The sequence below is a fragment of the Ambystoma mexicanum genome, chromosome 8 (assembly GCF_040938575.1).
Source record: "Ambystoma mexicanum isolate Mex_15411 chromosome 8, UKY_AmexF1_1, whole genome shotgun sequence".
NCBI lineage: Eukaryota > Metazoa > Chordata > Amphibia > Caudata > Ambystomatidae > Ambystoma > Ambystoma mexicanum.
Window position 1 is genome coordinate 1,685,974,368 of NC_090929.1, and position 13,597 is coordinate 1,685,987,964.

General features: G+C 46.0%; 1 protein-coding gene across 1 annotated transcript in view; it reads left to right on the plus strand.

Annotated features, from left to right (window-relative positions):
• The window catches only part of LOC138473323 (deleted in malignant brain tumors 1 protein-like), a 911,582-nt gene that overhangs the window by 568,366 nt on the left and 329,619 nt on the right, over positions 1-13,597 (plus strand). Inside the window, exon 45 of the mRNA XM_069611989.1 lies at positions 9,833-9,983. Within this exon, the coding sequence (XP_069468090.1) occupies positions 9,833-9,983 (151 nt within the window). The remainder of the gene's footprint in view (positions 1-9,832; positions 9,984-13,597) is intronic.

The following is a 13,597-nucleotide window of genomic DNA, read 5'->3' on the forward strand; positions in this document are numbered from 1 at the left end:
CAGGGTAACAGAGTAGAAAGACTCTGCTCAAAGCAGCATAGAGTAGAGTGACTGCAGGACTGTTCCACTCGTCGACCATTCGGTTCATCTTTGTTTACTGTGAGGTTGCCATATATATCTATACGTTAGTCCATCCGCCATTCTCCTCGTTTAAGCCTATTTCGCCGTCTTCCTCCAGTGCAAATTGCCATATTTGGTCATCCACTTTTGCAGGCGACATTGGGTTTGAGATGAATCAGGGTTCTTCGACATCATAATCCACATCCAACTCCTGAACAAGGTCAGAAATAGAGTTTGGTAGGATTGGATAGCCACCAAAACTGCGAGTGCTGCAAACATTCCTATAACTGGGCGGGGGCAACCTCTGCCAAACCTTTCGTATATCTGGGGGGATTGTGATGCCTTACCTGAGTCGAGCACTGGAACCAGATCCAAAGCAGCCAAGAGGACCAAGATATAGACCAGGGCTCCGCCTGAAGCGCTCACTGTTGAACACAACTCTAGTAAAGCAAAGCTCTGCCTCTCTCAACCAGGGGAAGCCTCCATCGAACCAGTGGTTACAGCTAAGTTGACCATTCTACACACCTTGACACCGCCTGAGCATTGCCGACCTACAGAACCGATCCAGTTCTCAGGTCACTGCATCAGGAGAAAGGGCTTTTTTCATGTCTGGATATCGAGTGGCCTTCATCGCGTCTACGTTTGAGCAACATCTACCAGAGATATCTTTCCTTATGGCTCTGCTGCTGGAGCAAACGCTGAACACTGCTCACTGACTGCTGCTTCTGCTCTGCCCCCCCACCCATATTTGCTGGCTGTTGGAAAGATGCCATCCTTTGTTGAGAAGGCTAAGGTCCTGCTCCTAATGTCTTCTGGAACCATCATTCCACATCCAGTTACTAATTTGTTTTCAGAGTGACTTCTGGAGCTCGTCGAGGGGTAGCTCTTTTGCTTCCTCCTCAGACTGGGACCTTCTTCATAGGGTTGGGTGCCTTCTCTGCACCATTGATATTCAGAACTCCCCCTCCCCTAAACATATCCTTAAAAATGTGCAGAAGTGTTACCTCTGACTCTTTGAAAAGACTGACTTAGTTTCTAAGTTGACCGTTGATAGACGCCTTGATTTTGTTCTTAAAGGCATGTGCCATTTTGCCTGTAAGGTCTTGGTATGGGATTGGGTCAGTGCTTGTCTGAAAGGGTGTACTCTATGTAAAGTTTAAACACTTGGCTCTGAAACAGTGTTCTATGGTTCTGGAAACACATCGTCTTCTTTTGGAAAATCATGGAGTGCATGGAGTGATGCCTGCTTGATAGTATTTTAAAGGTGAGTGTTTCCTCATCTGATGGAGTTAGTGTCCATTTATTTTCCCGATTACGTATTATTCCCTTTTGGGAGTTGGGGTTACCCTCAAACCATTTGTTGACACTTTTTTGGGGTGGTTGTCCCTACTTTCATCTTTGTCTTTGTAGAGTAAGAGTATCACGGGCAGGTGTTATTTCCTGATGAAGCAACCAGCTAGTTTACTAATGCCATGAGCTACGAACAGGGGCATTCGGCTTCATGTTCTGTCGGAAGCTCATCCGGTTCACCTTCTTCATGGAGGTAGTGAAGGTCTCATCGCCATCGATGAATTGGCTTTGGGTTGTGGGATGATGTGGACAGCCACTCAGGATACGCAGGTGGCTTGACCGCAGGGTGAGAGTATAAGAAGCTATTGACAGAGGGACTTTTAAGGACATGTTGATGTCCAGTGCGTCCATCTTTATGGGCGATGACGTTGATTCAGGTTTTAAAACCTTGCTTTTGCTTGGCAGAGTTATGTTGGATTTCATGTTTATTTATGGTAGAGTCAAGACCGAGTTTGGTATGTCCCATTACAAAGATGTCGTCGCATGTGACTAGAGACTCCTACTGGAGAAAGTCACGGTCACCTTCTGGGGTTCGGTGAGCCACTATGCATGACTTTACTGAATTGGGGTTGATGATGCATTCGTAGACTGATGCTTCAATCTATGAAATTTGAATTGTGTAAAGTCAGGTAGCTTGGTGCCTTCCAGGGCAGGTAAGGGCAACCCCCACCTCCCTTCTGTTTCTAGATGGGGTTGTGTAGTTCGGGAGAGCAAAATGGCTTGGTGAAACTATCAGACAACCTTGATGCCTAGTATCTCCATCTGGCGTGATAGATTTTGGTTTGATTTTTAATGGGATATCTGACATTTAAGGTTCCTTTAGTGACTTGGGGAACTGCTGCAGATTGGTTGGGGGCTCTTGGCCACAGCACCGGCATACTTGTTGCACCTTGAGCGTGTAATGTTTTTATATTAATAGAGTTGCTCAAGCGATGAAACATTTTTGTGATTAGACTTGTGTAATAATTGTTACTCTTCTGTGCATATGCACAGACTCCTTTGACTATCCTGAGTTCTGGGGATTGGTGGTTCGAGTTTGTGTGAGCATAGGTTGCGCTGCTTGTCTCAGAGTGTTAACTTCTATGTGGCGGTCTAAGTTGTAGGTTGTGTGGATGTGAGAAGGATCCATGTTGAAGCTGGTAATGTCCGCTAGGGAGGGGCGTTGGTTGTAGGAAGGCCTGTCATGATTTTCATGATCTTAGTGGCCAAGGCTAGTGGACTGGCAAGGCCCATTATCGTTGCATTGTGGCTTACATTTATCATGATCCTGTTGATTTTAGATGTAGGGGCCATAGCTTGGTTATTTTAGGTTAGGTTGTGAACTACTATTGTAGGGTTTTTAACCCATTTCCTCGGATTGAGAGTGTGGATGAGGCAGCCAGTAGCCCATTTTCTGGCAATGGAGGACCAGTACTCTTGGTGAATCTGATTGTTTTATTTGAATTTCATCCTATATTTGCAGATCTCTTGTTTGGCATGATTTGGTGTTGCAATTCTCGAAAGAAGGGGAAGGGCACAGGTGCACAGGGGATCATAGAACGTTCCCTAGAAAGAGAGGGTGGCCTAGAAGCAGAGTGTACACTGGGTCACAAGATCAACACCTAAGGCCACGGCTAAACTTGGAGTAGAGGGTGTTCACCGGACCAGGAGATGAGATATCAAATACAAGGAATATTATATAACGAGGTCAAATAGACCATACACAGAACACTTGCAAAGGTATACTAATGTGTCACAGTGAAGCCAGGCCAAGTTATAGTGAAGCCATGACATGCTGTAACAGAACATAGAAGTAACTAAAAAGGACAGGATTCCATGACAAATTATAAGACAAGTCTATGTGTTTCAACCTTATTGAGCATGCTGCTGTTGAGAGTAACTAAGCAACGTTGACCATGAGCATTTCGATCGGAAGCTCAATATGTACAATTCAAAACAAAGGAATTCAATCATAGGGTATGATTGAGTCACATAAGGTTATAGGATGCACCATTCGGGGATAATTCAATTAATAAGCACCTAAATTGCATTCATTGTGTGCATATTGTTTACTTGCAGTGATGCTTCTTTAAGGGTACGAGTTCATGGGGTGAGGTAAGAGATAAAGTGGTTTGGCAACAGAAACCTCAAGTAGAACTCACAGAACTGTCATGCAAGCATACCCTAGGTGGGCTTTGCTTTTCAGTGGCGGCAAGGAAGTGGGGGGAGATCAAAGGGAGCCAAAGAGTTTAGTGATTGTCCACCCGAAGAGCAGGGCAGGCAGGGAAGAAAAGGGATGGGGATGCTGTAGGGTTTTGGAACAGGGGAGGTCATGTTACAGATGACTAGGTCAATAAGAAGAACAAGGAGACAGAGTTCAACAAGTCCGCCCTGTTGAAACAGCATTAGGGGGCAGAAGGGACAATGGGCCTCATTCCGAGTATGGCGGTAAGGGATAGCGGCCACCGGTAAGGGCACCAGTGCCGGTAATCCCTTACCGCTCTACTACGAGGTCCCTTCGCTGGTCCCTACCTTAACGGCTGGTTTTACCAGCCGTTAAGGACGGGACCCGCAAAGGGACCTTGGAGGCAATTACAGTACCGCAATTTGCGGTACCGTAATTGCTGCCTTCCCCATTCCCATTGAGCCCTATAGGGGCTCAAATGGGAATGGGGAAGGGCCAATGGTGAATGGGGAATTACGGCCCCGCCAACCTTGGAATGGGGCGGTAGTTCCGCCATTCACCATGGCGGGATCAGTAAATTACCGGCGGCAACCATGGCGCTAATAGCGCCATGGTTATCGCCTTCCGTGTAATGAGGCCCAATGTTTGTTATTCTTGGCCTCTGGTAGAAGCAATGTTTCCATTTGTTGAAATCATCTAGTGTAAGATGGAGACCATTGATTTAATTGCAGGGTAAAAAACAGGATGAAAAATAACAAAATGTAGGCAATAATGTTGTATTGCAGGTTTAAGTTTTAGTGCGAAAAAAAAAGTCAAATTAGACTTAAAAGGTATAAGTGGTCACAGGGGTTTGGGGGTGTCCCCCCATGAAAGGTATTTGCGGGGCAAAAATAGGTAGAAAGTAATAGGGGTTAGACATTTAAAAACTAGAAAACCAGGATCCAAATGATTTAAAGGTCCACTAGATAGCAGTCACAGACTATAGAAACAGACTGCATATTAGGTTTGTTATATATGCTTTTAGATGTAACGTCAGCATTAAAATCACATATAACCATGTGAGACTGGTAGCAAATTATAGTCCAGCAGACGTTCAGTGACAGCCCTGTACTGCTATGAGAACAGGGCCAGGTCAGCCCCTCATCCCTACATACAGCAATTGACCCCTGGCACCAATAATGGTGTGCAAATGTGCAATAACCAAATATGAGACACTGCAAACCATTCAGAAGTTTTCTTCTTGCTATTGACCCCAAGAAGGGCAACCGGGGCCGCTCAGCAAACAAGCCCGGCATAAACAGACCTGGCTATATTTGCGTGGGACCATGAACAGCTATACTGTTCTCTGAGCTGTGCCAGGGAAAAGAAAACAGGAACCTTCCCCCAGATCTGTGGCTTGTCAAGTGGGGAAAGAAATGTAAAGGTGAGAGCTTCAGATGGGTGTGGCACTGACTGTGAGGCTTAGGAAGAGCTACCCAGACCTGTCAGAGCAAGGGGGCAAGCTCATGTATATGGTAGCTGGTACCCCTCTAGGGTTTGGATGGCCCTGAATCACCATCACCTGAGAGAGATGTCCCACTCCACTCCTTCAAGATGCCAAGATCCAGTGTTGAGTTCCTTGTCACCATTTTGCAGTTTCTATGACCTCCCATGGAGGCCCACAGTGCATCTACAAGCAGACAGGAGCACACAGACAGACATGTTGAGCAAAGCACACGTTTTCCTTTCTCCTGCATGCTACTGTGCATATGGTCCCGTCCATCTCCTGCACTTGCACGCTTCAGCCACCCCTTACTCGAGAGGCCCGCGTCTCCCCCCGCCCCCACAAGCATTACATTGAACACTACACAGCGTTTCTACAGCACAGCAACAGGCCACAATGTTCTCCTCGAAGTTGCCAACTTCATTGGCAAGCCCTGGCAGAGAGCAAAGTGGGGCATGCATTGCTTGGATCCCAGCAGGGCCGCAGGGAAGGAGCCGTACACAAGGCACAAGGGTCTGGCACAGGGCCGATTAATTCCTACATGCAGATAAGTATTTATAAAGCTAAGACAGTACATGTGACATAGCAGGCATGATGATATATTTTATTTGTATCGCGCTCATACACAAGTGTTCCATCCACAAGTGATGGAGTGAATGTTGCCTGTCAGCCATGCTCTTCTCTTATTGTTGTTGTTATTTTCATAGGTGTCAATTACATAATTTGCTATGATATTAACATTAGTCCATTGCATAACCCCACCAGCCAAATGGTAGCTAGAGAATCATTAAACCTACGTGACCACCAGCCTAGCGTCAAGTGGTCTAGGTTAAGACGCCTAAATCCCCTTTGACCCCCACCCCATTGTATGCTGATCCACATGATTCCCAGCTTGCTTGTGCAATGCACTACTCTCCTGGGCTCAAGCTACCGAGTGGGACTTACAGAAGTGAAGGGTTCCACCCATCAGTTTCCAGTGATTTCAAGTTCATAGGAAGTGGAACAGGTAGAGGAAGCCAAGGGGACTGTAGGGCATGCATGGCACTACTACATCACCCCTCCCCCACCACCTATTATTGAAACTTCCACATCCCCCTCTCTGTCCCCCCTCACTCTCTCTCTCTCTGTCTCTGCCCCCCTCTCTCTCTCTGTCCATATCTGCATAGCTCTCCGTCTCTGCCTAGGTCTTCTCTCTCTCTGTCTCCAGCTCTGTCCCTTTCCTCATATATCTCTCTCTTCCTCTCTCTAATTCTCTCTTTTCCGCTCACCCCATATATCTCTGTCTCTCTCTCTCTCTCTCTCTGTCTGTCTGTCTGTATCTCTCTCTCTCTCCATATCCACAATGCTCTCTCTTTCCCTCTCTCCATAGCTCCTGTCTCTCTCTCTCTCTCACACTCTCTCAGCCCTCTCTCTCCCCACACCCTCTCCATATCTCTCTCCCTATCTTGAATAGAAGTAGTAAAAGTGGTGTAAAGGGTTTTAATGTAAGTGTTAAAAGTAATCAGCTTTTATTCGGGCATTTGATCAACTTAAAGTAGATTACTAACATTAAGTGTGAATAGCTCAGGGGTGGTTACCGCCCCTCCCAGACTTCAGGCCGTATAATTGGGTGGAAATAAAAAAAACAGAGCAAAACTGCTTCTTCAGGAGGGCCAGGCCTTCCCTCTTCTTATGAAAATCTGGACACCACTGATTAAAGCTGGAGGAGACAAGTCTTACTTCAATACAGAGTTCTTGAAAAGCAAATAACTCTTCGCTTTGCTATATATATGTACAAATTTGATATCTGTGCGGCCTGCTTCCTAAATATTCTTCTAATTCATTAGTGAATATTTTTCTTACTGAATGAGGCACTTTTCCCAAATTGTCTTTGATCATGTGATCCACAATTGGGAAACATCACTCGGATTCTCCCTATCAAGCAAGAGTTGATCATAACAAAACTCTCTCAAATGAGCATCAACATCTTTCGGAACAATATCTATCACTTTTTCCTGTGTTTAGTACTTGCAGAGACATACATTTCTATTTTGTGTTGAAAGTCACTTTCAGAGATAGTAGAGACAATTTGCAGAAGAGGAAAACATTCATAGGAAGAAGAAAAGATTTGCAGAAGATAAAATTGCTCAGAGGTTGAAGAGAAAAGTTGCAAAAGAGCAAGGGGTTCAGAATCAGAGGTAGAAGAGAAGATGTACAGAAGAGAGAGTTCAGAGTTAGAAGAGAAGATTTGCAGAACAGCAAAGAGTTCAGAGGTAGAAGAGTAGATTTACAGAAGAGGAGAAAGTTCAGAGGTAAAAGAGAAGATTTACAGAAAAGCAAAGAGTTCAGTGGTAGAAGAGTAGATTTACAGAAGAGGAGAAAGTTCAGAGGTAAAAGAGAAGATTTACAGAAAAGCAAAGAGTTCAGTGGTAGAAGAGTAGATTTACAGAAGAGGAGAAAGTTCAGAGGTAGAAGAGAAGATATACAGAAGAGCAAAGAGTTCAGAGGTAGAAGGGAACATTTACAGAAGAAGAGAGAGTTCAGAGGTAAAGGGAAGATTTGCAAAAGAGCAAAGAGTTCAGACGTAGAAGAGTAGATTTACAGAAGAAGAGAAAGTTCAGAGGTAGAAGAGTAAATTTACAGAAGAGCAAAGAGTTCAGAGGTAGAAGAGAAGATTTGCAGAACAGCAACGAGTTCGGAGGTAGTAGAGAACATTTACAGAAGAGGAGAACATTTTGATGTAGATCAGAAGATTTGCAAAAGGGGAACACGTTAAGAGGAGGAAAAGCATATTCACAGAAGAGGGGAGAATTTAGAGGTAGATGAGAAGGTTTGCAAAATAGGAAAGAGCTTAGAGGTAGCTGGAAAGTAGAGGGTCAGAGGGAAGTTGCCAACACCCCCACTAGAGAAGGAAACTGATATTTAACCAGGCACAGCCTTCTTGTCTATCTCCGAACAAGCTCTTACCACAAGCTTGTTCGTGATTGTTTTACAGATTTGGCTCAATTTGAATCCTTCATAAAGCTTTGCAGAGTTACTAGAGTTTCCTCCCGTCTATGAAACTAAGCGATAGACCCATTAAGGACAGAAACATGTGCTCCACTAACTTCAGGCCTCCCAGTCTGTTATCTCCCTACGTTAATAATCATTGGTTGACAACGTGTTTCCCTGTTTGGCCATCAGAGTCAGGATGGAGGTCTCCAAGTCCAATCCGATCACCCAAATTGTTGTATTTGGAAACAGGTTCTAACCACGACAGTGCATAATGTTAATATTTTTTTTAAATCACATATGATTTTCAATAGTATCGGGAATTCTTAACCTTTTACTCACATTTGGTTATTTCTTTTTAATTGTTATATTTGTCAAGTGAGAGGTGCCACCTGGGTTGCTCTTATGGCCCTGCCCTGCCCACAATCACCCAGACAAGTGATTGTGAGGCTGCTGGTAGTTAGCATCCTTTGGGCCTCTTCCATCCAGGTTCTGCGGCTGGGTCCACTGCACCAAATCGCATTATTCATTGGTGGGGGTGTCATGAACTCTACCCTTCAAAGTCCTTGGCACACTTTTCTGCAAAGTGGTGACTTTTTGATATCAAACAGTCCCTTTCAGGTCCGCAGTGAAAAACATTCACTGTCTCATAATAAAAAAGTGCAGCTGAAGTGGACCTCCTATGTCTTCTAATCACCAACTCAATCTGGCAGCGTTGGGTGCTGCGTTAATAGTAGATGAGGTTGCTCAGTAGGTAATGTGAATACTACAGATTTCAATATATAGCCTACGCTTTATAGGTTTCCATCAATATCATCAATATTTGGATTATTCTCCGAGGTAGATAACATGAGTTTCACTGATCTAGGTAATGATAACCCTGATTATTCAAGTGCCAGAATATGATTCAGGCTCTTTGGCACTTTGTAAAGAGTAATTGTATGGATAAGGTACATTCCACCGCCAGCGAACAGCAAACACGTTATCTGCAACACATTCCTAGCTCCAGGACATCCATCCTGTACCCTTGCATACACAGAGGCACACATCTCATCTTCCAGAGGTTTCCTGAAATCATTTTTGAGTGTTTTATTTTCTGCTTCCGCATCGAGAGGGCTATACGTGCACAGCAGAACACATATGCCTGATTCCCGTCTGGAAGGAGGGCTCCATCTTGCATCTTTCTGATGTTCATAAAAATGGGTGTTAACATTAGGTCGGTTAACAGTAGCACATGCTGAGAAACAATTAGAACTAACAGTAGTTTTGGCTGTTAAGAGATTCATCCTTTGGCAAAGCTTCTGATGCTGCAATCCAAAATGTCCTTTCTAATTTAAATGATTTAGCATTCAAGGATATGCCCAGGAAGTACCAGTCAATCAGGATCTTCTGGTGAAATATATATTAGCTCCCCAGCAACTCAGCTTTAGAAGTTAGGCCTGGGGACATAACCTACTGGGTGACCAATGCCTGCTGTTTAGACCAGACTGCATCTGCAAACCTTTCTAGCGTTCAATCTCATGATCCCAGAGTCCTTCCTGTAGCTTGTCCAGGAAAGGCAGGGCTGAAAGGTCCATCCACTGTCAAGCATCACTACCCAGCCACTGCTGCCAAGATCCCAGTGGCCTCGAGCTATTTCACCAAAGTCATTCCATGCACCCATAGAATTATTCGCCCCGTGCTTGTATGTTAAGGTTCTCCTCTGGGGGTGATGTTTCCTTCTTCATTATGTCTGTTGGCGCTTCCAATGACCAATCACGATGGAGAGAAAGCTTGTCATGACTTTTTTCCCTTCCTCCCTACAGGCAGCCCCTCTTGTGGCGGCATCCTTTCTCAGTCATCAGGAAACTTTACAAGCCCCAATTACCCGAACGCTTACCCAAACAATGCATTGTGTGTATGGCAGATAGAGGCACGGAACAACTTCTGCATCAAGGTCATCATCTCCGGAATGCGGTACGTAAAGCAGTAAGGGCGTCCAGGGAGCCCTTGCTTCTTAATAACTATGTCTGTGTAGTGATGTGGGTTTGAATGCCAGGTATTGTCCTGCTGGCCATCCATGCATGTGGGTAGAATATTGGCACCTGTGGATGCGTGACTGCTCAGGAGAATGTTGATGCATAGTCTGAAAGTGCCAGATAGGCCGCACCTGGAATGGATGAGTGTGACGAACTGGATTCCGCCTCGCAGGAGTACAAGGATGAGTCCGGACAAAATGGCCCACTCTGCCCTCGCAATTCTACAAACCAAAACACAATGTGAGATCTCCAGAACAAATTTGCAGCCTCGAAAGATCCAAGAGGAACTGAGCGAATCTGGTGAAATCGTGGAAGACCCTTTATTTTAAGGGCAAGAGTCCACAGGTGATTGGACTAAAGATAGGCTGCCTTAGTGGTCCAATCCCTGCTCCGGAATGGAGTGGACTTTGCCCTGTTGTTGTCACACCCAAAGTGCTTTGATCCAAAGGAAGTACAGGGGACAGGATAGAGAGAGACATTGAGAACCAAAATGGTGGAAGTTGTACTAAAGTATGTCCGGACGTGCAGGTAAGTTACTAATATGTCTTTAATATCTCCAAGTACAGGTTTACTCGTAGGAGAACAGACACCAGCTTCCCACCCGGTGGGCACTCACCAACTGACTCTCCCTTGAACTCACGCACGTCACCCAAGTCATACAATGCACTTCTGTAGGCACGTGCATTCCATTCCACCCAAGATCACAGATTACAACAGAAGTCTCCTTTCATTGACCATAGCCCTCCAGCCTATCATAATCCCGCCTCCTCTTCTCACTGAGAAGAAAGGTATTTAGACACGCAATAGTCTGGTGTGAGGCCACTCCTTTTGAATGGGTGTGCTGCCTTGATGCCTCGGCCACGAGAGCTGTCTCGATTGAGCAGAATGCACATCACTTTCTACAGTGGAGCTGGCACATGTGCGACATCAATTGGAATGTGGTGGTTGTGATCATAAGAAGCACCGTGCACTATGCATAGCTTTTATTTAGAGTTTACCGTGCCACCAGCATGGGTGGCTCATGATCATCATAGTTTTGGGCACAGTGGGGCATATCTTAAATGCTGCCTCTGCGCTGCAGGTGCTTGGCTGTCTCTGCGGCTGTCAAGTGGGCACCTTGTGACCTTCGAACCCACTTTGTGGCACAAGTAGAAGGCTACTTTTTTTAATTGGTGTTTTATAATGTGCCATACTTGAGTTCGGTTTTCAAGCGCGGATCCGGGATTCAAACCTCTGCTGCTCTCTGCGGTCTTGTTTCCAAGACCAGCGCGTTGCCCCTGTGCTATCCTCCGTTCACTGATGCAGCAGGGTACGAGTGCACTATGCTTTTGGCATGCAGGCGATGGGAAAGGGGGAACCGGCTTGGCTGATTACCTCTTTTTGAGATGGAATTACCCACATCATTCTATTTGTTAATGCTAATCAAAAAAGCCTGGTCTTTGCACCCTTGCCAGATAGCAATGAGGATGGCCTGTGGGTGGTCCCTATGCAAGCAACTGAAGGTTCCACCTGGAACATATATCTCCCGCTTAATAAAACACCTGAATGGTTTCCATTCTTTTTACCACTTTTTTTACCACATTTTTGCATTGAAAATGCAGGGGAGGGGTGTTTTCCGTTAGAGAATATGGTATGGGTTAATGGTGGACTTTAGTTGGGGGGTGGCAGTGGATGGCGTGAGGGGACGCTGTAGGGTTCTCACCCTGCTTTTTCACTGCAAAAAAAACAACTGTGGAAAATCACCAGTAAAAGCGCATATAACGCACCTGTAACATGCAGGAGGCTCCAGCTGGTCTGGGTCTGGGAAAGGCCCTTGGCTGGTCTGTGTCTGGGAAAGGCCCTCGGCTGGTCTGTGTCTAGGAAAGGCCCTCGGCTGGTCTGTGTCTGGGAAAGGCCCTCGGCTGGTCTGTGTCTGTGTCTGGGAAAGGCTCTTTGCTGGTCTGTGTCTGGGAAAGGTCTTTGGCTGGTCTGTGTCTGGGAAAGGCCCTCGTCTGGTCTGTGTATGGGAAAGGCCCTCGGCTGGTCTGTGTCTGGGAAAGGCCCTTGGCTGGTCTGTGTCTGGGAAAGGCTCTTCGCTGGTCTGTCTCTGGGAAAGGCCCTTGGCTGGTCTGTGTCTGGGAAAGGCTCTTCGCTGGTCTGTGTCTAGGAAAGGCCCTCGGCTGGTCTGTGTCTGGGAAAGACCCTCGTCTGGTCTGTGTCTGGGAAAGGCTCTTGGCTGGTCTGTGTCTGGGAAAGGCCCTTGGCTGGTCTGTGTCTGGGAAAGGCCCTCGGCTGGTCTATGTCTAGGAAAGGCTCTCAGCTGGTCTGTCTCTTGGAACATCTGCAACTCTTTGTAAGACATTTGCATTCATGGTGTAGGAAAAAATCTAAATGTCCCACTTGCATTAAAGGCGTGAAATCCCTTAGCTCTTGTTAAGATCTAATGTATACATCACCTATGGGTTCTTTCAATATCTTCCAGCCTCTTAGAATGCTCCGATTTACTATCTCTGTTGCAGGGAAAAGTAATCTGCCTGTGTGACATCTCTTTCCAGGGGCACAAGGGGAGGCTTAGGGGTTCCCTGCCCCTGCCTTGAGTGAGAAGATTTACTCAAATACAGGTTTTATCTTGTCCAGGAGTGATTCTCCTCTCTGCCTGCATGTTTACAAGAGGCTCCTCTGAGTGGTTGTGCATTGCTGCAGTGGTCATTGTAGCACCTACAGAGTGTAATCTCTTCTGGTAACCTTGCAATATAGGTGCAACCATTGTCACCCTGGCAGTGGTTTGTACTGGTGGAATTGTGGCTGAGAGTCCCAGTGTTCCCATCATGCTGACCTCTCTTTGACACTCACCTTTGACGATGTTGAAGCTGAATACCTTTGTGATCACGTCTTAGGTGCTGTAATCTACTTGGAGTCCCTTGTCTGCCTCCTTACTCTTCGAGAGAAGCCTGGGCCACCCTTTGTGCTGTACCTATTCATGGGCACCTCAAGGCAAGTCCTGATGGTAGGATATTTCAGGACCTCAGTGTGCCACCTGATCCATTTAGATCTAGACCTGGGGAGGGGGCACAACCTGTGCGTTAATGCAATTAACACAAACAATGAACAGTACAGTGTTTGGACTTGGTGGCAACCACTGCCACAAACAGTGGAAATCCAATAAACACACACCCAGGACCAAGAAGACAAACCCCAGGATGCCACCCTATATCTTAAAAAAACAATGTTTACATATGTTATTAAGTTCATAAATGTCAGTGGTTTCATACATGATGAGTGATCTCAACATCCATCTGGACTCTCCTGACTCCTCAAGACCTTTCTGCAACCTATGCAATTCTCTCTTCCTCTCTATCCTAATCTCTGGCTCTATGCACACTGCGACGCACACCTTGGATGTTCTCATCTCTACTGGCATCCCTCCCTCTACCCCTCTCACTAACTCTCTCTCCTGGACCGAACACTCTCCTCTTGCAGCAACACACCCGGCACTGCCACTCGGCTTCAAAGTCACCAGACCCATGAAAAAAAGTGACAGTGGCTGCCTTTTGCCTCCACCTACTCTCCTCC